The 25873-nt window shown below is 63.5% G+C and overlaps 1 protein-coding gene across 6 annotated transcripts in view; it reads right to left on the reverse strand.

Moving 5' to 3' along the window:
- Window positions 1–24942, reverse strand: part of HDAC4 (histone deacetylase 4) — an 89442-nt gene extending 64500 nt beyond the window's left edge. For 3 of the 6 annotated variants that reach the window (XM_055120696.1, XM_055120694.1, XM_055120692.1), the window contains exons 1-2: window positions 10829–10843; window positions 8998–9208 (exon numbers count right to left, since the gene is read on the reverse strand). In XM_055120696.1, coding sequence (XP_054976671.1) covers window positions 8998–9100 — 103 coding nt within the window. In that variant the 5' untranslated portion in view covers window positions 9101–9208; window positions 10829–10843. Of the gene's footprint in view, window positions 1–8997; window positions 9209–10828; window positions 10844–24874 lie in introns of those variants that run through there. The other 3 variants (XM_055120693.1, XM_055120697.1, XM_055120695.1) reach the window with 3 other exon arrangements.
- Between the last annotated feature and the right edge of the window lie 931 nt (window positions 24943–25873).

Consider the following 25873-nt stretch of genomic DNA (forward strand, 5'->3'; position numbering starts at 1 on the left):
GGGCATCCAGCAAGGCAGGAACTGGTGGGAAGAGGTTTGCGGGGTCGGGAGGCCCTGCCAAGAGCCTGAGGCACCATGCTCCCACGGCCCGCCCCTCATGACCACGCCCCCACAGTCCTCACGGCCCCGCCCCTCATGACCACGCCCCTACAGCCTCGCCCCTCTCCGGGCTCCAGCAAGCTCCAGGCCGGAAGGCCGGAGCATGGTGGGGAGAGTCCGGCCGATGGACCAGGAGGCGGGTCAGGCCGCGAGCAGCCCTGCAGGGAACCCCCTGCCGGCAAACATGGGGGCGTGGGGCGGGGCGGGAACAATTCCCAGCCCTCCGCGCACCGGGGCAGCCGAGACCAAGGAACAAGGTGAGTCCGGAGGCGGGCACTGAGTGTCACTGGGCGTCACTGAGCACCACTGGGAGTCACTGGTGTCACTGAGCGTCACTGGTAGTCACTGAGTGTCACTGGGCGTCACTGAGCGTCACTGGGAGTCACTGAGCATCACTGGCGTCACTGAGCGTCACTGAGTGTCACTGGGCGTCACTGGCGTCACTGAGCGTCACTGAGCGTCACTGGTGTCACTGAGCATCACTGTCACTGGGCGTCACTGGGTGTCCCTGAGCGTCACTGGGCGTCAGCTTGCAGCCACCCCACTTGCAGCCGCTCGCGAAGAGGGCCGGTGAGCTAGGCCACGCCCAGTGCTTGGCAGGGGAGCGTCACTGACAGGACCCCAGCCCCTCTGGGCACCCCCACCCCGCAAAAAAAAACAACACCGAAAGTGAAAACCTGCAGAACCAAATGGTGGAAGAGCACCGCCCGTCATCAGAGCGGGCAAGTGGGGATGCCCCTGGCGGCTGAGGGAAGGCAGGAAGCGCCAACGACAGGCAACCCGGGCAGCGCTGCGTGGACGGTCTCCAACAGCCCTTCAGCGCGGAACAGGCAGCGATAAAGCAACACTCACATAAGTTTCCAAACTCTGAATGAGATTGCGCGGTTTCCACCAAGTAAAATTACACCGGAAATCGATAATAAAAGTAAATTACTAAGAAATTCACAAATAGCTGAAATCTACTTTTAGATTCACCCACAGGTCAGAGAAGAAATAAAAAGGGAAACTAGAGATTCTTCTAAGTGAGTCTTAATGACAAGTGACTCTGAATGACCTGAAGCCAGTGTGGGTCACGTGAGTGACAATCAAACCTCAGGTGCCCGAGGGACAAGAGACCCTGGAAAGTCAATACTTACCTCATCTCAACCCGTGAAAAGCCTGAAGTAAACCCAGCCTGAAAGGTGGGAACTGTCAGAGTAGAAACTGATTTTTCTAACCCAATGCAAAAGAAGGAAGAAAACCAGGAGATGCTTTTAAAATGCCAATGACCGTATCCAGGCAAAGAAGAGTGAAGGAAAAATGAAGAGCCCAGACTGGCTGAGGAGACGCGAGGCAACCCCCAGCCCAGCGCCAAGGTGAGTGGAGTGGTGACACCCGATCCTAGAAACCACAAGGACAGCAGAGGAGCTCAGTGGCCCCCTGGGACCAGACCCTCACAGACTCGGCAGGCTCAACCCAACACCTCGGGATGTCAGGAGCCGTTTCTGGCAATACCCGGGCAACAGGGCAGTGCTAAGGCCCCGGGAGGCAGCACTGTTCAGGCCCTGTTCAGGCACTGGGCATCCACCAGGGACCCACTATAGGACCACCCTGGGCAGTACTCAGGGCTCCAGACTGCACCTGGGACAGTGCTCAGGCTCCAAACTGCACCCAGGCATGCATGGGTCGGGCCTGGCAGCCCCACCCTGTCTCCACGGCCCCTTTCTGTACCACCTGATGAAGCTGGATTCTACACTTTTATTTTGGTTTTGGTTTGGGGCTACACCTGCAGGGTGCAGGTGGCTCTGTGCCCAGGAGCTACTCTTGGCAGGGCTCAGAGGACCAGACGGGATGCTGGGAATCAATCAGCCGCATGCAAGGCAAGTGCCTCTGCACCATTCTATCTCTCATCACTCCCCCACCCATAGTAGGTGCTTCTTTTTGTTGTTTTGAGTTTGCATATGAATTTTTCTGTTTGTTTTTGTTAGGTGCTGATTGGGGGGCCATGCGGGATGCCAGGGATTGAACCTGGGTTGGCAGCATACAAAGTAAGCATCCCAACACTGTACTATCTCTCTGGTCCCTGGTTTGACACTTTGAAATGGGAATTTAAGCCCACGTGGTCAGTGCCAACTGCCAACCACAGGGTTCGAGGGGACGCCTCACTGCCTTCAAGAGACCAGCAGAACCCAAACGGGAGCCGAACAGAGAAAATCAAAGGGAAATCTCACACAAATTCAGATGGAAAAACGAAGCTAAGGCAGGCCAGAGCAATACAGCCGCAGGCTCACTGCTTGTCCCGCGTGCCGCTGACCTGGGAACGGCTCCAGCATGCTGGTCCCCAGAGCCCCGCCAGGAGTCAGCCCGGGCTCCAGCAGGCATGCCCCAAACACCTGCTCCCACCACAAAGTGACAGCCGAATATAAATTGTCTAAGAATAAGATGCATTCTAACTAAGTTATTTATTAAGAAAAATTTGTCACATTAATCAAGAGGAAACAATTATAAGATGCACGATAATACCTAACCAATTTGAGACACGCAAGTGCCATTTTAGGGACTGAAAAGGATCCAGTATCACATGGATCAAGCAAGTACTTTAACACCTGCTCGAGAGGAAAACGCCACAGACCAAGGACAGACAAAACCACACTCACCTGACAGAGACTGTTCACGTACCCCCCGCAAACGGACACGGGCAATGAAAACGGGCAGATGGGGGAATCGCCCACGCCTGGCCAGCTCTGCCCCTCCTGTCCGCCCCGCAAATGCCGGGCTTGCCACTGGCATGGTGTGACCGCTTGCTGGAGAAGCAGGGCCAGAGCTGCACCCAGACACCTCTGCCCTGGGCAGGACCAGGGACTGCGCAGTGACCCTTTCTGACCTCCAGCCTCCTGCTCTTCACTGCACTGGGTGACGTTTCTCGCACTCTGTGCACACGCCACATGTGCTCATTGCTACTCCCCTCAGGAACATGCCTGAGTCTCCTGGAAGCCGAACTGCGAAGCGTCCACCACTCGGGCTCCCCAGCCCCCGGCCCTCTCAGATGCTCCCGTGCTGACACTGTGCACACACAGTGCAACCGGCACGCAGACAGAGGCCGACATCAACTTCTGCATGCAAGAGACAAAGACGAAAGCACAGCGGCAGCATGGAAACCCTGACCCCACACGGAGGCTGCAATGAGGCGGGCAGACGAGGGCGAGGCCCCGCAAACGGGACAGGAGCCCGCCCGGGCCCAGGAGATGCCAAGGCGGCACCACGGCAGGATGCGGGGGGAGTGGGGACATTCATGGGGACGCACAGGCCTTCACCCCCATGGGCAGGAGAGCTGCAGCCAGACACCAGCATAGACGGGTTCAAAGGAAGCTGGCAGACACTGTCCCAACGGGACAGCAGGCCAGGACAGGCCCGAAAGCCAGACCAGACCGGACCAGACCGCACACTGAGTGATGACAGGACACCCCTGAACCTGCCCACACAGTCGAGAGGACAGGACACCCCTGAACCCGCCCACACCCGAGTGGACAGAACACCAGAACCCGCCCACACCCGAGTGGACAGGACACCCCAGAACCCACCCGCCCCCGAGTGGACAGCAGCTCTGCGTACCATGGAGAAACTTTTCATGATTCAGCCGGGCAGCTGATTTGCAACATGAAGTTAACTCAACCCCAGCCTCACGCGTGTCTTTTAAGTCAGCTCCACGTGGGCCACGGGGTGTGTCCCAGGAACAGCAGCGGCGCCGGCCAAGACCATCGGGACACCTGCTGCCCGCACATGGACGGGAGCGCGGGGCCGGGGCAGGACGAGGCGTGGGCAGGGACTGGACACGGCCACCCTGGCTGGAAGGGAAGTGCCGAGTATCCAGAGACGGGGCGGCTCACGCGCGGCTCTCAGCACGGGTGAGGGGACCAGGCGCATGCCGGGAGCACAGAGGCGATCGACACCCATGGCGGAAACCAGCAAGCACAGAGCCACCAGAAGGAGGGTAGGCAGATGGACAGATAGGCGGACAGGCTCTGACAACATGATCCTCCTGCTCCAGCCCAGGACCCACTTCTGCTGGCAACCCGCCCACCCCGGAAGAGGCCACCTCCCCCGGGCAGGCACCCGACCAGCTGCCCAGTTCAGCTCAAAGCCCAAACCTAGATCCCCTCTGGGCCTCCCTGCCCATCCCACTCCGCTGCAGGAAGCCACGGCCCCCTGGGTGCAGAGCCAGGCCCGACATGGGCCCTGGGGGCGAGGACACCCCACGGCAGCCTGAGCGTCTCGTGCAAAGCGGGACGTGGGTCCCAGCACCAGGCTCAGGCCGGGCGGGACAGAGCCGAGAGCACGGCTCACACAGACGCTGCCGCACGGGCCGCCGCTCCCCCGAGACTGGGCCACTCTGCGCCCACCCACCCCCACCCGCCCCACGGCTCTGCCCCGTCAATGGCGCCTGATGACTCTCCTGCGAGGGTGCTCTGTGTCAGATACACACCGGGAGTTCGCGCTTCATTTCAATATCATTAATCATCCAGCATTCATCATCTCCAGCTCAGACGCTTGCATTTCTACAATGGGGCTTTGAAAACAAGGACAGAAAATGCAAATACTCCACCGACTGCGAGAGAACGCGCGAGAATTGCCCAAACAGACCGTCAATGCGCCGCCTGACGCGCGCCTCCCTGCTCTCCAGGAGCAGCGGGCATTTGTGATTCCGCAAAGACAAAACACAATTTGAGGATTTGAAAAAAAAGAAAAAAGGCTGAAAGAGAAGCGGCTCTGTCTGCGAGAGCCCCAGACAAACGGCGTCTGATTGCGCCGGGCACTGGTGGCAGGGACTGGGGGAGGCACGGGACCTGAGGAGGCGCGGGCCCGGCTCGGGGTCTCGGCTCGCTCCCTCTGCTGCTCCAGACCCCGTGCCTCAGCGGCCGTGGGGCTCTCCCCTGCTCCCCGCGAGCCAGTGACTCCCACCAGGGGCTCCGGCCCGCCGCCCCCCAGCCTGGCGGCCTCAGGACAGGATGCGCCCAGAGACAGCCTCGCAGCTGGGGCGCTGGGTGTAGCACATCGGCGCAGACGCGGGAGCACCTGAGCACCTTGGTCTGAGCAGCCCAGAAGGTCCCACGGCTCCCTGAGGAGGCCCATGTAAGTGGGACAGACGGACACGGGGGTGCGGCCTAGGGCAATGGGCAGGACTGGAACCGAGTGACTGCCCGCTCCAACGGGTCCATGTACCCCCACATACCCCAGCCAGGCGGGCCCGAGCCCCGACACTGCCCCGAGTCCCCCACCCCCGTAGGCCTGAATCCCCACACCCCCGAGAGTCCATCCACAAGGCCGGTGCCCCCACAGCCCCTGGCGCCCCCAGCAGGCCAAGCCCCCACCCCGGACAGCGAGGTCCAGGCAGGCACAAGACCAGCAGCCTCTTCAGATTTCTTACTCTCAAAGGCGGATTCTTCCAGGCTCCCGAGCCAGGCCTCCCCCGGCCGTTCCCATCATCAACAGTTTCCCCAGAGCAATAAACGCCCAACAGTTAAGTCTCTGACGTCAGAGGCAGGGCCTGGCAGGGCAAGCTCAGCCATAAATGCAGAGCGCAGGCCACGCCCTGCTCTGAGGCCGGCACTGAGGCCAGCGCAGGGCGCTTCAGGGAGCGGCCGTGTGGCTGCCAAGGCACAGCCGGCCACGCTGCGGGTGACGGGGGTCCCGGGAGCAGGGCCCAGGGCGGGGCGATGAGCCCCGAGGATCTCCCATCACACAGCTGGGTAAAGCCGAGTCCCTCTCCGCAAAGGGCAGGGGTGGGGCCCTCATGGCCTCAAGAGGACAGCACCCGGCCCGGACCCCAGGCAGGAAGGGTAGGGCCGCCAGGCGGGGCAGTGGGAAGCAGCACACGGCCCCCAGACAGCAGGCGGGGGTCTCGGGAACAGGCCGTGCAGGGGCGGGGGCGGCGGGGCTGCAGAGAGTGACACACTCGGTCACGAGCCACCGACCACCACACAGGACCAGCCCACAGACGCCCGGGGCTCCCGGCCCCCGTGAGGCACGATGGACACAGGGAGCTGTCTCCGGGTGGGCAGGGGCCGTGAGCGTCCGGCAGCCACACCTGAGATGGTCGCCCCGCCCACATGAACCTCCGGGACCTGCCCCACACAGTACCTGCATACATGGTACCTGCACACACGGTACCCGCCGCACTTTACCTGCACACACTGTACCCGCCATACTGTACCCGCACACACACTGTACCCGCACACACTGTACCCGCCCACACTGTACCCACACACACACTGTACCCGCCACACTGTACCCGCCACACTGTACCCGCGCACACACACTGTACCCACACACACTGTACCCGCCGCACTGTACCTGCACAGTGTACCCGCACACACAGTGTACCCGCCGCACTGTACCCGCACACACACTGTACCTGCTGCACTGTACCTGCACACACACTACCCGCCACACTGTACCTGCACACACACTGTACCCGCCACACTATACCCACCTCACTGTACCGCTGCACTACACCAGCGCACACACACTGTACCTACTGCACTGTACCTGTACATACTGTACCCGCCACACTATACCTGCCACACTGTACCCGCACACACACTGTACCCACTGCACTATACCCGCACACATACTGTACCCGCACACACACTGTACCTGCTGCACTGTACCCACACACACACTGTACCCGCTGCACTATACCCGCACACATACTGTACCCGCACACACACTGTACCTGCTGCACTGTACCCGCACACACACTGTACCCGCTGCACTATACCCGCACACATACTGTACCCGCACACACACTGTACCCGCTGCACTGTACCCGCACACACACTGTACCCACACACACTGTACCCGCACACACTGTACATGCTTACACTGTACCTGCACATACACTGTACCCACCGCACTTTCCCCGCACACACTGTACCCACACAAACACAGTACCTGCACATGCTGTACCTGCCGCACTGTACCTGTACACACTGTACCCGCTGCACTGCACCCACACAAACACTGTACCCACACCAACACTGTACCCCTGCACAATACTGTACCTGCACACACTGTGCCTGCACACACACTGTACATACACATTGTACCCACACACCCTGTACCTGCATACACTGTATCCGCACGTACACTGTACCACACATACTATACCCACACACATTGTACCCACACACACACTGTACACGCACACACCGTACCACACACTGTAACCGGACATACTGTACCCACACACACACTATACATACACACACTGTACTCACACATACTATACCCACACACACACTGTACCCGCACACACTGTACCCACACACATACTGTGCCCACACACATACTGTACCCGCACACATACTGTACCCGCACACTGTACCTGCAAGCACATTGTACCTACACGTACACTCTACCTGCACACACTGTACCCATACACATACTGTACCCATACGCACTGTACCCACATGCACACTATCTCTGCATACACACTGTATCTGCAGACACTTTATCTGCACTCTCTCTGCATGCACACTGTATCTGCAGTCACTATCTCTACACACACTGTATTGGCACACACTATCTGCACACACACTATCTGCACACACACTATCTGCACACTAGCTCTGCACACACTCTGCACACAGTGTACCTGCACATACACTATATCTGTACACATTATCTGCACACACTATCTCTGCACATACACTGTGCCGCACACATTCTCTCTGCACACACACACGCTGTACCTGCACATACACTATATTTGTACACACACTGTATCTGCAATCTCTGCACTCGCACTGTATCTGCACACACACTATCCCTGTATGCACACTGTATCTGCAATCTCTGCGCGCATACATTGGATCTGCACACACACTGTATCTACACACACTCTGCACACATGCTGTATCTGCATATACACTCTGCACACACTGCACATATGCTGTATTTGCATACACACTATATCTGCATACTCTCTGCACACACACACACACACTGTATCTGCACATACACTGCATGTATCTGCACACACACTATATCCAGCCACGCACACACAGGTTTTCCATCTGTACTCTAACTGTATCCTACCTGTACCCGTGCTCTATTGCTGTCAGCACACGTATGCCATTGTTTGGTCGTGGAACCTGCTCTCTGTACCTGTGCTCTAGTCCACATTGCTTGGACATGCAAAGGAAGCTGCCACATACACTGTAACTACAGTGTGTAACCCATACAGTGCACGTACACCTGTACCTACGTGGTGGAGGTATCTACAGTGTGTGTATAAGCCGTACCTACAGGGTGCATATGAGCAATCTACCTACATGGTGTGTATACACTATTCCTACAGTGTGTGTATATGCTACACCTACACAGAATATGGGTATACTGTATTACATCGAAAACAGTCAACAGGCCACAATGCCCCTGCAGAAGACACCAGGTTCCCCTGACAGCCCGAGCCCAGGGAGGTGGCCTGTCGGTCCTCTGTGGGGGCCTTTGGGGACACCTTTCCATCCCCCTATGCAGAAGCCGACCTAAATCTAACCAGGGACCTCAGGCCCCCAAGGGTTCAGGCAGCTCCAAAGTCTGCATGGTGACATACGGAGAACATCCTGACACTATCCGACAGGGATACTCGGCTCCCAGGAACAGATGCGGGGCACGGGGTCACTAGTACCCAGCCCGCTGGCCACCGCCCAGGCTCTGAGGCTCTGCCAGGATCGTGGGGACCAAAGTGCAGCCAGATCCTCTCTCAGCTCAGAGCCAGGCACGCCTGCTGAGCTGACGCTCCCCCAGCTCCCACAGGTGGCTCTCCCAGCCCTCGACCCGGACGGAACCCGCAGATCCCCCTCCAGTGCCCCACCACACAACACTCACACCTCGGCTCCCTCGCGGGCTGCTGCTTACCTGGGTGGCCCTGCGAGCTCATGGCAGCATGCGCCCCTCTCCTCGGCAGGAAAGGGCTGGCGACGTGCGGGAGAATGGGGGCTCCTGGGTCCCCCCGGCACATGCGCAGACGGCAGTGGGGAGGGGCCCTGGCTGACCACTGGACTCCTGCCAGACAGGCAGCGCCCTGGAGCAGCTCCAGGAGGGTGGAACAGCAGGCTCAGGAGCGGGCCTGTGGGGGGAACAGAGACAGAGCAAGTGAGGGGAGCCGAGGACACAACCCCATGGGCCTGGTGCCACTGCCCTGCACCAGCGGCCCCTGGGGACAGACGCACTTCCACTGCATGGCCACCAGGGGACGCACTTGCACTGCACAGGACCCCTGGGATGCACTTCCGCTGCATGTCCACCAGCGGATGCACTTCCACTGCACTTCCACTGCATGGCCACCAGGGGACGCACTGCCACTGCATGGACAACAGGGGCTGCACTTCCACTGCAAGTCCACCGGGGGACGCACTTCCGCTGCATGGACAGCAGGATATGCACTTCAACAGCATGGCCATCAGGGGACGCACTTCCACCGCACAGGCGCAAGGGGCGCACGTCCACAGCATGGCACCAGGGGCCATACGTCCACTGCCTAGCGGCTTGTGGGGTGCGAGGTGAGAATCCCTGTGACCCCAGTGGGAAATGGTGGGGGTGGGGCCTGCAGACCTCCCCAGCCCCCTCCCTGCTCTGCTCTGGCCATCTACGGCCACAGTGCCTGCCCCCAACCCTGGGGAGCCCTGGCTCTGCCTTCCCCACCCCCTCCAGGCTGACCCCACGGCCACCTGAATACCACCAATGTCAAGACGAGCCCCACCCCGGGCCCCCAGGAGGGGCGAGTCGAGCCGTGCCCCGAGGCCCCTGACAGGCCCGGGGGCCGCAGGCGGGATGAGCCTCCTGGGTTGGAGGCGAGGAACAGGGTCAGGGAGCCACGGAGCTGGGCGGAGCAGGGCAGCGGGAGGAGGGGCCCGGACGCCAGCAGGGACACCCTGGGGCTTTTCCCCGCAGCCCCCGAGGCTGCCAGAGGAGGGGCTGCCCCCCCAAGCGCCAGCACCACCCTGATTGGGCCGCCCCCTGCATGGCCCAGGGCCCGAGGGTGGGCGCCTGGATGCACCCACCTAGGGGTTCACGGTCACCCCAAGTGCTCCGCCTCCCCGAGCAGCCCCCCACCCCGTGGGCGTGCATGGCCCCGCCTCCAGAGGGGCCACCCTGATTGGCGACTCTCAGAGCAGCCCCGACAGGCCAGGGAGGTGTCTGGTACCCAGACTCGGCCCAGGCCAGGGGCTGCCGCCCCCAGCAAGTGGCTCTGCAGGCCCGGGCCGGCCGCCAAGGCAGCCGTTCCACGGACGCGGCTGCGCGTGTCACACGGCCCCACCGGCCTGCACGACGGCAATGGCCAGGGGGCACGAGGGCAGCGAGCCCTGAGGAGACCAGATGTGCGGGGAGACACAGACCCTCCGAGGGGGCAGCCCCCCCCCCCCGCTCAGGAGGGGCCACGGGGCAGCTGGGAAGCACTGGGAGGAAGGGGCACCGCAAACCCTGGCAAGTCCCCGCCTGAGCCGCGCCCCTAGTCCCCGGAGCAGGGCCACCGCCCCCAGGGCCCGAGGGAAGTGCGCACCAGCAGCCAAGAAGGGGCCTCCGGGGGTCTCAGAGACCAGCCGGGCCAGTCACCACAAGCTGGGGAGCTTGTGCCAGGGGCTCCCCTATAGCAGACACTTCTGGGACCACCACGCAAGGGGCAAGGGCCGGTCCATCCCACAGCATGCCGGGCAAGCTGCAACAAGGTCCATGCAGCCGGGAGTACCCTGTGCATGGAGGGACACGCCCGGCGAGTGCAGAAGCTGGTGGCACTTTCCCCGCAGGAAGCAGGCGAGGACGAACACCCACAGACCCGCTCCCAAGGGTGCACGGCCCAAGATGTGTCCCAGGCTGGGCAGAGGGTAGGAACCTGCTGGAGACTGGAGAGAGCGCAGGGATGAGGCACTGCCTGCACGCAACCCCCCGGGGGTCGGCCCCCGATACACCACAGGCCCCCCTCCCCCTGCAGCCAGGAGTGGTCCCGAGCGCAGAGCCAGGACGAAGCCCGGAGCACAGCCCGGTGTGGCCCCAAACCAGAAAGGCAAGACAGAAGTCATCCACGGAGGCTTCCAGGAGACCCAAACGCCTGAAATGAAGGAGTTCCAGGAAGAGACAGCGGAGCCGGGGGTGGGACGGACAGCAGCCAGGGCTGGCGGGGGCCACGGTCGTCCTGAGAAGTCGAGCAGGGCGACGCTGATGGTGACAGACTCGGGACAGAGCCGGGCCGGCAGCAGCTTCTCAGCGTGAGGCGCCGGGGTGTGGCATCCGGTGGCCACACGGGAGGAACAGGCACCTTCAAGCACCAGATCAGAGACAGCCACAGAGGGCCGCCAGGCCACCTCTGCACCAGGGCTGCCACCGGCCTGCCCGCTCACCAGGACACACCCCCTCGGGGCCCCGGCACCCGGCCCCAGCACGGCCCTGGCCCTCGTGGGTTTGGATCCCAGCCCTGGCGGGAGGCAGCAGCACCCAGAGCAGGAAGTGCTGCAGCAAGGCGCAGGACAGGTGGCCGGGGTGCAGATACCCAGGCAGGACACGAGTGCTGGCCCGTCTCGGCACAGCGTGGGGACAGGCCCTGCGCTGGCCCCGCCCGCGCCTGGTCGCCCCTGCTCCACGGTGGCTGACGCATGCTCCATCCGGGCCCCTGCTGACCTGTCTGTGCATGCGGAGGCACTAAGCACAGGGACAGACCTGGCGGCCCTGCGCCACCCACTCTGCTCCCAGGCCAGCCCCAGGGCCGCTCCTGGCCCGTGCCCCCGTGGGCAGCGTCTCCACTGCCCACCGCGGGTCTCTGCAGGCGGTGCCCACGACAAACACGGCTGTGACCGCGACCGGCCAGCTGCTGCTCCGCTGTGGGGAGTGGCACCAGGACCCCCAGGCCCTGCCCCCCAGGCCCCCGCAGTCCCCTGCCCCCACCTGCCCCGCCTGCCACCCTGCTGGTCCGCCACATGCACCCTGAAGGGCCCAGACTGACAGCCCCTCCCAGCGGCCAGGCCGCGCTCAGACCGGGCCACAGCGGTGCTGCGGTCACTGCCACGTGGAAGACTCTAGAAATGCAGCTGCGCTGGGGACCCAAGATGTCCACTGCCCGAGAGGCTGCGGATGGCCCGGCCGGCGCAGGGAGCAGAGGTGCCCGCACGTGCCCGTGCCCGGTGCCAGAGCACCTCCCTGAGCCCTCCCAAGGCACAGGCACAGCCACTCCCTGACCCGGCCAGACGTGAGGACCGTGGGGACCGGCGCGGCTCCCTCACCCCTGCGCCCGCAGGCTGCCGTGCCGGGACACTCCTGTCACCCAGATCCACGCCTGAGCACCAGAGAAGGGCTACGGGAAAGCCTGGACACACCTGGGCACCGTTACGGGCAGAAGAGCCCAGGCAGGAGCCAGCACTGGCCTGGGGCGGCTCAGTGGGCACCAGGACGAGCCAGACTGCAGGCCCTAGCACGGGCCGGAAAGGGCAGGGAGGGTGGACGGAGGACGCTGACCGCCTGCTGCGGCGCCTGGACGGGGACTTCAGGCCGTGCCTCTGAGCAGCCGAGGGCTCGGCCCACAGAAGGGAAGAAGCTTTTTTGAAGGCCCCCGGGCAAGGTGACAGGGACAAGCTGCACCTTCATGCCTGCCACAGACAGGCCACAGGGGAAACCAAGGCAGGAAGCATGGAGGAAGAGGCACGGGCCGCTTGGCAGTCAGCCCCACAGGAGCTCGGAGGCAATGATCCCACTGACGGGCTGCGGAGAGCTGGATCCACTGCCTGAGAGCCGCAGGGGGACGTGCAGGGGAGAGGAGGGGAGCCAGACAGCCGCACTGGACTCATACGTGCACAGGTACATGCAAATATACATGCGAGCACAATGCAGGAGCATGCAGCAGCCAAGCACACAGCACGCAGCACACACACACAAGCACATACATGCAGGCACACATAAGCACACGTCACCCGAGCACACACGTGTGCGCACACACACAAACCCCAGTCACGAAGATGCGCATGTGTACACACACATCACAGGTGCGCACACGGACGCCCCCTCCCGGGTGGCCCAGCACCAGCGCCCTCTCCCCGACAGCAGCTGGTGGCAGGGTCCAGGGTGGGGCAGTCGGGGTCAATCCGAGACAATGCACGCCGAGTGTACGTGTGTGAGGCTCTGGGCAGGTGTACACAGAGGGGACGTGAAAGTGAGCTTAGGGGCTCAGCCCAGGCCAGGCTCAGGGGCACGGGGCTCCAGACCACTGACCGGCACGGCGCCAGGGACACACGTTACAGACGAGGGGTGTCCACGGCAGCAACGTCCCCCAGGGACAGCACCCAGAGCTGCCTGCTGTGGACACCCAGTCCCGGGGATGTGGCCAGGACCCCACGCCCGCACCCTGAGTCCGGGGGTCCTCACGGCCCCACAGGCAGGCCCGTCTGGGTGAATGCGGCAGGCAGGCGCTGGACAAGTCCTCGGGGGCCCCCAGGCCTGAGCCCGGTGTCAGGAAGAGGCCTGGGGCTGGCGGGAGCCACTGCAGGCTGGGTCCGAGGCTGAGGCGGCTCTGGGGTACCTGACACCCTGTCCACACTCGATTCTGCTGTGCCGGGGGGAGCAGAGCGTCTGCCTGGGCAGGACGCGGGCCAGGGCCGCGGCGCGGGACAGACGGTGGCTGTTTCTGGGGAGCAGAAGCTGAGGGGGAGAGGCACCTACGGTGACGCCACGGCTTCTCCCGGAGCAGGTCCCGCCCGGTCAGCACCCGGGTGCCCAGGCACGGGCACAGGGAGGACACGCACACGCTCCCACGGCCGTGAGACCAGAGCCCAGCAATGGCAGGGCACGGCGGCAGACAGGCTGGCGACGGGAGGGCAGCGCCCCCAGACACGCCCACTCCCAGCAGCGAGCGGTGGTGCAGGATGGCCATGGCCAGAACCGGGCACGTCGGGGGGGGGCCCCTGTGGGATTCCCGCAGCACTAATGGGGCGGGTGTAGAGCCAGCCGGCCTCAGCATGTGAGTGCACATGTGTGAGGGCGTGTGTGTGGACATGTTTGAGTGCATGTACATACGAGAAGCCATGTGCATACTGATTATACATATGTGAGGGCACGTGCGTGGGGTGTACATGTGAGTGTACATGTGTGAAGCCATGTATATGTTAGCGTGCATATATGAAGGCATGTACACGTGAGTATGTGTGTGAGGGTGTATGCATAAGCGTACATGACGGTGTGTGCATGCCATTATACATGTGAAAGGTTGCATGCGAGTATCCATGTGTAAGGGTGGGGGAATGTGCACACAAGTGTACATGTGAGGGTCTGAGGATTCAACCAACACTAAGGCCAGGCCTGTGACTGCTGTCATGGCCATCCCCACTCACACATGCACATGCACAGGCTCTCACACATGTCTCACACATCTCTATCCTCACACATGTACACTCACATAAACAAACCCTTGCACACCCCTCACATGTACACACGCCCACGCCATCACATGTACACTCAAATGCACTCTCACATACTTTCACTCACACACACCCTCACATATACATCAGCTCACATATACCCTCATATGTACATTTGCTAGCACACCCTCATATGTACACTCTCATGCACATGCCCTCACATGTACACCTGCATGTACGCGCCTTCACATGTACATTCACATGCACACACCCTCACATGTACACTCACAGATATACACTCAAACACCCTACATGTATAACATGCACAAATTCCCACGTACTCGCAGACACATGCTCTCCGTACACTCACATGCAACACTCACATGTACACCTGCACACACTCACATGTATACTCACACCCTGACACATGTACACTCATACACACACACCGTCACACATACACTCACACATACCCTCACACATACACTTGTACACACATACCCTCACACATACACTTGTACACACATACCCTCACACCTACACTAACACACATACACCTTCACACACATACTCACCCTTACATTCACATGTACACATGCACTCACATGCACACTCATGTGCACACACATGCCTTCACACTCACACCAAGAGGTCAGTTTGGCCAAAGCTGCTGCACCCAGTCAGTCTCCCTGCAGGACTCAGCCGGGCAGCCAGTCTCCCTCAGCCGGGCGTGCACACAGGGTCCGAGGCCCAGGGGCGGGGTGCGGGCAGGCAGGCGGCGGCCATGGGAGGTCTCTGAGGCCCAGCTCCCTCCTCAGGCTCATGGACCTCACTCTGGGCAGATGGCCACTGCCTGAGGTGACCCCCAGCCCCCAGAACTGACATCCCAACCCTGCACCCACTCTGCCTTCTCCCACGCCAGCGCCCCACGGGGCTCCTGGAGACGGGGCAAGGCAGCACAGGATTCTGTGCCCTGGACACGGGCGGGGGGGTCTGTGTGGCCCCCGGGAAGGAGAAGCCCATGAGACAGGGGCCTGGCGGGACAGCCATAGAGGCAGCGTGACCCCTGATCTCAGGCTGGAGTGTGACCCCCGACCCCACGAACGAAGCAAGACCCTGACCCGACAGAGCGAGACCCCTGACCCCATAGACAGAGCGAGACCCCCGACCCCACGGACAGAGCAAGACCCCCGACCCCAAGGACGGAGCGAGACCCCCAACCCCACAGACGAACTGAGACTCCCGACCCCACAGACAGAGCAAGACCCCCGACCCCACGGACGGAGCGAGACTCCCCAACCCCACTGATGGACTGAGACCCCCAACCCCACAGACAGAGCGAGACCCCTGACCCCACAGACAGAGCGAGACGCCCGACCCCACGGACGGAGCGAGACTCCCCAACCCCACTGATGGACTGAGACCCCCGACCCCACAAAGCGCGACCCCCAACCCCACGGATGGGGCGAGACCCCTGACTCCACAGAGCCAGCCCACCCAATGGCCTGAGGGAGCGCCTGTGAAACTCCAGCAGAGTTGATGCGGGGACACTCCTGGTCTCTCCGAGGGGCTGGGGCTGTGCCCAGGACAACAGGGCCGCCCCCCCAAGATGGGCTTCTCACCCCTGCAAAAGGTCTGGGCTGAAATGCACCAGTGAGCACATTCACTTACGCGCGTGCGCGCGCACACACACACACACACACACACACACACACACACACAGGGTCACCTGTGCAGACACATTTTCACACACACATGGTTGCACATGCACTCACACGGGCATACACACATGTGCCACATACTCACAGACTCAAGCACTCACAGACTTGCACATATGTGCAGACACGCAGATGCACACACGCACTCACATACATGCAGACACAATCACACAGGCATACACTTGTGTGCACACAAGAGGGCACACACACCCTCACATACACGCACACAGACTCACACAGACATACACACATGTGCAGACTCACAGGTGCACACACGCTGCCCACAGTCTGACCACGCGGCTGCGCCCTCGTCTGCCCCAGCCTCCCGGAAGAGGCCGAGCCGCACTCCAGGGGCTGGAATCTCATGGCACAAACGCAAGGGAACGGCCCACACCCACCACGCCACACCTACTCAGAGCTCAGCCGCATCCGAGCCGCGACCCAAAGCACCAGCTCCCGCCCACGTCAGGACACAGCGCCCAGGCCCTGAGGTCTGAGCACAGAGGGGACGGGGGACACGGGGACGCAGATGCAAAGTGGCACAGCCGTGCTGCTGGAGGGAGCCTCACAGCAGCTCGCGGCTCCCAAACGTGCCCCTGACGGCAGGCATGTGTGCAGAGGCTGAGCCTGAGAAAGGGGTCGGCCAGCCTTCCTGTCCTTACTCACACGCACAGCCCCCAGCAGGAGCCTGCCTGGCGCCGACACAGGTGGGCACCACGGTCAAGGCTGATGCAGAAACCCCCGTGGGCCTCGGGCCTGTGCATGCCGCCGAGTACACTGGCCATGCTGGGGGACATCAGCCACCCAGGCCTAGGATGGACAGAAGCCTGGGCCGCAGGGACACACCCACACCCAACACCGTTACCCACACCAACACCGTCATCCACACCCCAACACTGTCACCCACACCCAACATTGTCACCCACACCCCAACACTGTCACCCCCACACCAACACCATCACCCACACCCCAACACTGTACCCACCCAACACCGTCACCCACACCCAACACCATCACCCACACCCCAACACCGTACCCCCACACCCAACACCATCACCACACCCAACACCGTCACCCACACCCCAACACTGTCACCCACACCCAACATTGTCACCCACACCCAACATTATCACCCACACCCAACACTGCCACCCACACCCAACATTGTCACCCACACCCCAACACCGTCACCCATTCCCAACACCGTCACCCATACCCAACATTGTCACCACACCAAACACCACCACCCACACCCCAACACTGTACCCACCCAACACCATCACCCATACCCAACACCGTCACCCATACCCAACACCATCACCCACACCCAACACCATCACCCACACCCAACACCATCACCCACACCCAATACTGTCACCCGCACCCAACACCGTACCCCCACACCCAACATTGTCACCCATACCCCAACACCGTCACCCACACCCAATGTTATCACCCACACCCAACACCGCCACCCACACCCAACATTGTCACCCACATCCCAACACCATCACCATACCCAACACCGTCATCCACACCCAACATTGTCACCCATATCCAACACCATCACCCACACCCAACACCGTCACCTACACCCAACACCATCACCCACACCCAACACCGTCACCTACACCCAACACCATCACCCACACCCCAACACCATACCCACACCCAACACCGTCACCCACACCCCAACACCGCACCCCCACACCCAACACTGTCACCCACACCCAACACTGTCACCCACACAAAACACACATGCACACTACAACTCTGTCACCCACACCCCAAGACCATCACCCACAACCAACACCATCACCCACACCCAACACCATCACTGTACCCCAAGACCATCACCCACACCTCAACACTGTTACCCACAACCAATACCATCATCCACACTCAACACCATCACCCACACCTCACCTCTGTCACACACACCCCAACATCGTCACTCCCAGACACGCATGCACATCCCCAGAAGCGCCAGCCAGGCAGATGGCAGCGCAGGGCACTGCATCCCTGCGGGCAGACAGCTCACAGCCCGGGCTGGGCCTGCGAGCTGAGCCATGGGGACGCCACATGCCAGCCACAGGCAGTGAGGGGCTGCTGCTCGCTGAGCCCCACTCTGCCACACAGAGGAAATGCCACGACAAGGGTAGAACCACCCCGGGCCGGGCCTTAATAAGGACAGCAAAGATGGGGGGCAGGGGGACCACGCCCCTGTGTCATGCTGAGGCGAGTGCATGGCACCCCCTGGCCTGCCATGTCCCCATCCCACCTGGACCCCTTCTCCTCCACCTGAGCAAAGGGGCTGCGAAGGCCACCGCCTGCGTCAGACAGACCAAGGACTGGGGCTGAGTGATGTCCAGTGGGGAGGGCATTTGCCTTGCACCTAGCCGACACATTCAATCCCCAGCATCACACAGGGTCCCCTGAGTTCCGCCAGAGTGAGCCCTGAACACTGAGCCGGGAGGGAGCCCTGAGCAGAGTCAGGAGTGACCCTGAGCACAGAACTGGGAGTTAGCCCCGAGCACAGAGCTGTGAGTGAGCCCTGAGCACAGAGCCGGGAATCATCCCTGAGCACAGAGCCAAGAATGATCCTGAGCACAGAACTAGGAGTCACCCCTGAACACTGAGCCAGGAGGGAGTCCCGAGCACCAGCAGGTGTGGCCCCCAGAAAGATCAAAGAGCACTGGGCACAGGGGCCCGCAGAGACCACAGGTGGGGGCTGAGAGGGGGGGTGCAGGCAGGGGTGGGAGAGTGGACAGGGAGGGTCCCACCAACTGGCCCTTCCACTCTGACAGCAGTTCCAAGGACACTGTTCTCAGAGCCCTGAGTGGGGACCAGGCGCGGGGGCTGGCCAGGCCCGTCCGGAGATCTCAGCCCTCTGCACCAGGAGACTGGCCCGGTGACTGCGGCGAGGTGCGGGCGCTGCTGTGACCTCTGACCTCGCACGCAGACGCACGAGGAACCACACATGCTCAGTGTCCACAGGCACCAGAGTCGGCCATGCCGCTCACAGCACAGGGCTGTCCCAGGGCAGCAAGCAGAGCTCGGTGCAGGGGTGGGGTGAGGTGGGTGCAGAGCTGGGGCAGAGCTGGGTGCAGGGGTGGGGCAGAACTGGGTGTGGGGGTGGGACAGAGCTGGGTGCAGGGGTGGGGCAGAGCTGGGTGTGGGGGTGGGGCAGAGCTGGGTGTGGGTGTGGGGTGAGGAGGGTACAAGAGTGGGCAAGCTGGGTGCAGGGGTGGGGTGAGGAGGGTACAAGAGTGGGCAAGCTGGGTGCAGGGGTGGGGTGAGGTGGGTGCAGGAGTAGGCAAGCTGGGTGCAGGGGTGGGGTGAGGTGGGTGCAGGGGTGGGCAAGCTGGGTGCACTTCCCGCATGCCCTGGGGGTGTGGCTCTCGCTCGGGAGCCCAGGCTGACCCCGGCCCCGTGGCCCCACATGGGCAGTGACCTGGCTGCAGCCGGGCTGAGCCGTGGGTGGGCACCGGAGGCACCTTCTGTGCAGGAAGGTGGGTTTCTGGGGCGGCTGCTGGGGGCGGGGCAGGCGGAGGCCGGGAGGCTCTGTGGGGGGGCGCTCACGTGCCCCCAGCTTGCAGCCTGCGTCCTGCCTGCCGGGAGGGTCAGTCGTGGCTCCTAGTGCAGAAGGAAACGGCCCCGTCCCTTCTGGAAGGTTCCCTGCTTCGCCGTGCCCAGGGCCAGCACTCCGGGCAGGGGGTAAGACACCACAAGAAGGACCCCCGACTCGCCACCCCCCGGTCCCTGCACCCTCTCCCCTCCCGGCTGGGAAGAGCCTCCCAGCTGCACACCTGCCCCCACGACACACACCCCTGCCAGGCAGAGCTGGGCCCCCGGGACACGCCCCACGAGCCTGGCCCTGGGCACAGGTGCCCGCGAACCAGCAGCTCATCCACGAGGAACGTTCCGAAAAGCCCCCCACCCCCGCCCCGAGAGGGAGGCCGGGCTAAAGAGGGTCCTGCGCCCAGGGAAAAGTGGGCCCCAGCTCTCAGCAGCCCACCTGGGGCCCACCAGGCCCATCTCAGCCCACCCAGGGCGGAGCTCCGGTCACATGGGGGTTGGCCAAAGGCCTAGGCACCGCGGGAGGTAGGCTGGGTCGCACCCCAGACGGCCACATGTGGGACGAGCTAGCCCTGGCAGGGTCCAGCACAGGGCTCCCGGCCACTCTCAGCCCTGCTTGTCTACTCGTCAGCTCGGCCCCTCTCTACAGGTGCCAAATCTCCTACCTGGGGAAGGATGGAGCAAGTGATTCAGGAGCTGAGGCCTGGCTGGTCACTGGGCTCCTGTCTATCTGTTCATTAATTCCCCCGTGGGCACTAAACAGGTGTGAGGCACACTGGTTCCTGCGACCCCATGGAGCTCCCGCCCCCAGCATGCGGGACACAGCTGAAATGGCATGAGTGGTCCCATAAAATGGGAGCCCAGGGAGGGAAGGAACCAAAGGCTGGGGCGAGGGGGCAAAGGCAGAGGATGCCTCGACTCTGGCATATGCAAAGGCCCTGGGGTTTTCAGCAGCAGGAGCCAGGACAAGCGCACAGGAGGAACACAGGGAGCGGGCAGCAGACGGCTCTCTTTGCCTCCCCACTGGGTCCTTCCTGTGCCCCTCAACGGGTGGCCCTGACCCACTGGGCCCGCGTGGGTGCTCTGAGATGCTGCTCTGGAGAACCGGAGGCCAAGCTCTGACACGCAGCCTGAGGCCTTGCACCCACTCCCAAGAGCACAGCGAGGGAACCAGTCCCCAGCGGAACCATCACACTGGGCTAGTTTGGGTTGTGAGGTCGGGACCACACCCGGCAGGGCTCAGGGCTGGCTCCTGGCTCTGTGCTCAGGGAACCCTATAGGAAGCAGAACCAACGCAGGTCGGCCGCATGCAAGGCCAGCACCTTCCTGGTGCTAACCGTGCCCTGGACGAGGCGCCGGCCCAGCAGCCTACAGAACTGCCGGCCACCCTGCACGCCGACCCAGGGGACGCCCTCGGTCAGCATACTGCCCTCTGCTCTCAGCAGGGCGGCTGCCCACGAAGGGCCACATGGGCCGACACAGGCCCCGAGTCTGGTCCCTGATGCCACATCCCCCCGCGGACCACCAGGCACTGCGGCGGCCCAAGCACCGCTAGGCCCAACCACTGGTCTGGCCCAGTTGAGCAAGAATCCCCGACAGTGCCCTGAACCTCCTGAGCCCCAGCATAAAGACCAGAACTTTCCAGAGCAAAGCACCGAAAGCGAGGCCTGGGCACCAACATGGTACACACACACTGACACGCATGCACACACACAGAACACACGTGCACATGCAGAAGGACACAAGTGCACCAGTCTGGCACACACATACTGACACACATGCACACACACACAAGACACACATGCAGAAGGACACACGTACACCATTCTGGCACATGCACACCGATACGCATGCATGCACACACAGGACACGTGTATATGCAGAAGGACACAAGTATACCAGTCTGGCACATGCACACCGACACACATGCACACACACAAGGACATGTGAGCACATGCAAAAGGACACAAGTGCATCAGCCTGGCACACGCACACCAACACATGTGCACACACTCAAGAACATGTGCACACATAGGACACATAAGCATATGTGCACACACAGGACACAGGACACATAAGCACACACACATGTGCACAAGCAGAACACAGGTACACCAGCATGGCACATACACACGGAAATGTGTGCACACACAGAGGGAAACAGATGCAACAGTATGGCACACAGACACATGTGCATGCACACATGTGCACACACAAGACACCCTGACGCATGTATGCATATATATGCATGCATGAACAGGGATGCACATGAACATATATGTGCCCAGACATGCAGACGCAGACCCAGACTGCACATGCATACCACATGCACATGGGCAGGTGGCCCGGCCCTTCCCCAGGATGGCAGGAAAGGAGCCCCCAGCCCGGCCCGGCCTGAGGAAGCCGCTTCCCCTCTTCGTGGGGCCCGAATCCTCCTTCGCCCATGTCTGGCCACATGCTGAGGGTCCTCACTGGACATGAGAGCAGAAATCGAGCACCGCCCAGGCGGCGGGGTCCCAGGCGACCCCCAGGAAGACCCAAGCCAGGAGCGAGGCTTCCAGCCCCTCCACGGAGCCAGCTTTGCCCCGGGGCCCACACAGAGCACCCAGCACACTCAGCAAGTGCCCTGCCCTCGCCCCCCACAGTGGGTGCTGTGGGCCCCCACGAGCCCCCGGGGCAGGGGGCAGGGGCACTTCCTGTCTGTTCCTAAAGGAGGCAGATCCCCAGGGGGCCGCTAAGGGCTTCTATTCTGAAAAGGGGACGGCGGCCAAGTAAGCCTGGTGGCCTCTGGTGGGAGAGGCCTGGGAGGGGACACACCAGCACCGCACACAGCGCGTGGCCAGGCAGGTGCCCATGACCCCTGGCCCCTGCTGCATGGCCGCTCCTAACGCCGGGAATGAGTCACTCTGGCACCTTGCACACAGGGAACCAGAGGGCCACGGAACAGGGGGGCCACGGCGAGGTGGCCACGAGGGAGAGCACCTTGGGGCAGGCGGCCACAGGAGGGGGCCAAGGGGGGCCACAGGGATGAGGCCACGGAGAGGCGGCCACGGGGGAGGGGCCTCGGGGGAAGGGCCACAGGGGACATGGCCATGGGCGAGGGGGCCACGGGGGAGGGCCACAGCGCAGGCATTTCAGGCAGAGTCTGGGGGCTGCAGCCCACCTGGACTCAGCCTCCGCGCCCAGAAAGAGGCCGGCCACAGGACCGCTGGCCTGAGCAGAGACACGCGCCTGCTAGGTGGGCCCAGCCGGGACCCCGGGAGCCCGGCCAGAGGCCACTGCACCCCGGCACCACACACTAAGTGACGGCCGGAAAAGGAGCGCCTCCAAAGCCGACCGCCTGGCTGCGGCGCACACGGGCCGCCAGGTACAACTCCCTCACGCCGCCCAGCCACGAGCACCAGCCGTTTCCAATCGAGAGTGGTAGGGACGGCTTCCACGGCGTGATGAAATGTTTCTTCTGCTCTGGCAATTACGACGCACAAAGTCGGCTTCCCTCCGGGGCCACCCCCGACATCAAAGGCTGGGGATTCAAAGCCATTCACGCTGCACTGAAACCTCACGATGAGGCTGGAAAATGCGAGTGGGTTACTGGGCATAAATATGCAGCAGTTAAAAGGCGAGTTATAACGAAATTACACTGCAGCAGCCCTACAATGTGGAAACTTCCAGAACCAGAGTCCTCCTGCTAAACATCAAGAAGGGCCGCGCTGGAGAGCCAGGGTCTGACCGCTGGTGGGCCAGATGTGCGGCTCCTGCTGCGTGGCCGGGGGGTACCACCCCGGCCCCCCGGGGCTGGGGGAAACGGGGCATCCGCGGATTTCCACACTGCTCAGAAGCCGCTGACCACAGAACGTCCTCTCTGGCTCCTCGTCCCTGCCTAGCCACATCTGTCCTGGGTCCGGGGCCTGCCGTGATCACCCACACACCCCTCCTCGCCCCCGCCCTGATGGGAGCCCCCCAGGGCAGCCGGTTCCATCTGCCAGCTGCTTCCCAGAGACACCAGGGCCTCGGAAAAGTGTCAGATCTTTGAAATAAAAAGTCCAGGAGCCAGGACCCCCGTGCATGCGGGGTGGGCTTGAGGCAGGAGCAAAGCCCCCCCAAGCACCACCCCCAAAACAGCGTCAGCAGAAGAGCCCGGAGCCCAAGGGCCAGAGGGCCTGAGCAATGGCACAAACGGATCCCTGGACAGAATCTAGAATTCTCAGGGAGCGCCTGGAAAACAGAGGGAGAGAGAGAGGGCCAGGAGACCCCCCTGCTGTGACATCCCAAACTCGGTCCCGGGAAACTTGGAGGGCGGCGGCGGCGGCGGCGGCGGCGGCATTCTGCGTTTCCAATTATAATAGAGTAATTGTGTTGCCATAGTTACCGCAGAATTCTGCAATAACTTTTGTTGCCTGTAATTGCCCGAGTGTTTATTTGTGTACAAGCAGCTGAGTTTCCTTAATTCAATCTCTCCCCTCTCCCCAATCAGCACCTCCCGGGCTGGTTCTGCCACGGCCACCCGGGCCGCCACGGGACGCCTCCAAAGCCGCGCTCGGAACCGCGGGCGGGACCGATCCGAACTCGGGCGGCCCGGGTCCCCCTGCAGCGGGGGGCGGGAGTGCGGGCGGGGGTGCGGGCGGGGGCCGGGCCGGGCCGAGCCGAGCCGAGCCGAGCCGGGTCGGGCGGGCCGGGCCGGCGCACCCGGGGCCCCGCGCTTGCGGCACCGGCGCCCGGCCCGGTCCCGGCGCCGGCGGCTCGGGCCATCGGGCTGTCCCCGCGGCGCTCCGGGCTCGGGCCGGGAAGCCGTCCGAGGGAACAACTCCGGCTCCCCCGCGACGCCCCCGGGCCGGGCCGGGCGCTGCCCGCCGCGCGGGAGGGGCAGCAGGGGCAGCGCGGCGCGGGCCGGGTGGGCGCGCTGGCCGGGGCCTCCGGGGCCTGGCAGGAGCGGCGGGCCCGGGCCCGGGAGGGCGTTTTTCTGCAAACTCACAGCCGCGGACAAAGTTACATAAACGCGCGCGGCGCGGCCCCGGCCCACCTGCGGCGCGGCCTGCGGCCTGCACGGGCGGCGGGCGGCCGCGGGCGGGTCCACCTGACAATGGTCGCGGCCGGCCTTACCGGGCGGCGGGCGGGCGCTCCGGGCCGCATCGCGGCGGCGGCGAAGGCGGGCGGCGGGCGCGGCGGCGGCGCGGCGGGCGCGGGCGGCGGCGGCGGGCGCGGCGGCGGCGGCGGGGACGGGGCTCCGCGGCGGCGGCCCCACAACCTCCCCTCCTCATTCACAAAAAATTGACCCACGTTGAACCATGATGCTGCTCCCCCCGCCGGCGCCGAGCCGGCCGCCCATAGGCCGCGCGCGCCGCCCGTCAGCCGCCGCGGCCCCGCCCGCCCGCCGGCGGCGCGGCGCCCATTGGCCGGGGCCCGCGCGCGGCCCCGCCCTCACCGGGCCCCGCCCTCCCGGCTGGTTTCTAATGAAGAGCTCGTCAATTACGGCTCGGCCCCGCCCTACCCGGGCGCTCGGCCGCGCGCCCATTGGCCCGCCGGGGCCCGGGCCCGGCCCCGTCTGCGCCCGCCCCTCGGCCCGCGGCCGCCAATCGCCGCGCCCGACGGCCCGGGCACGGCGGCGGGGCCCCGCCTCCGCCCGCCCCCCTGCACACGTCTTGGGCCCCATTGGCCGCCGAGGCTGCCAATCCCCCGAGGCGGGGCTGGCGAAGGACGCTCCCGGCGCCAGTCGCTGGGCGCTTCGTGGTTGAGCCAGTGCCGGCAGGCGGGGCGGGCACTGCCCGGCGGAGGGGGCCCGGGCCCCGGCCAGCCCGGCCCCGCAGTCACGCAGAGCCGCTCGGCGCCGGCCCGGGCCCCGCGGTGCTCGCGGGCCGCGGCCTCCATGTTGGGTCCTGGCAGCCGGTCACGTGCCGCCCGGAGACGCGGTGGCGGCGCGGGCGGCCAGTGCGCAGGCGCGGGACCCCGCCTTGCCCCGCGGCGGGAAGGCGGTGGCGGGGGTCGCGCCGGCCCCGCGGCCGCGGCCACGTGAGCGGAGCACCTTGGCCAGGTGTGGCCGCGTGGGTGCCGCCCTCCCGCGTGCGCCGGAGCCCGGCGGGCCCGGGCCCGCGTTCCGAGGGC

The sequence above is a fragment of the Sorex araneus genome, chromosome X, assembly GCF_027595985.1.
Source record: "Sorex araneus isolate mSorAra2 chromosome X, mSorAra2.pri, whole genome shotgun sequence".
NCBI classification, from domain to species: domain Eukaryota; kingdom Metazoa; phylum Chordata; class Mammalia; order Eulipotyphla; family Soricidae; genus Sorex; species Sorex araneus.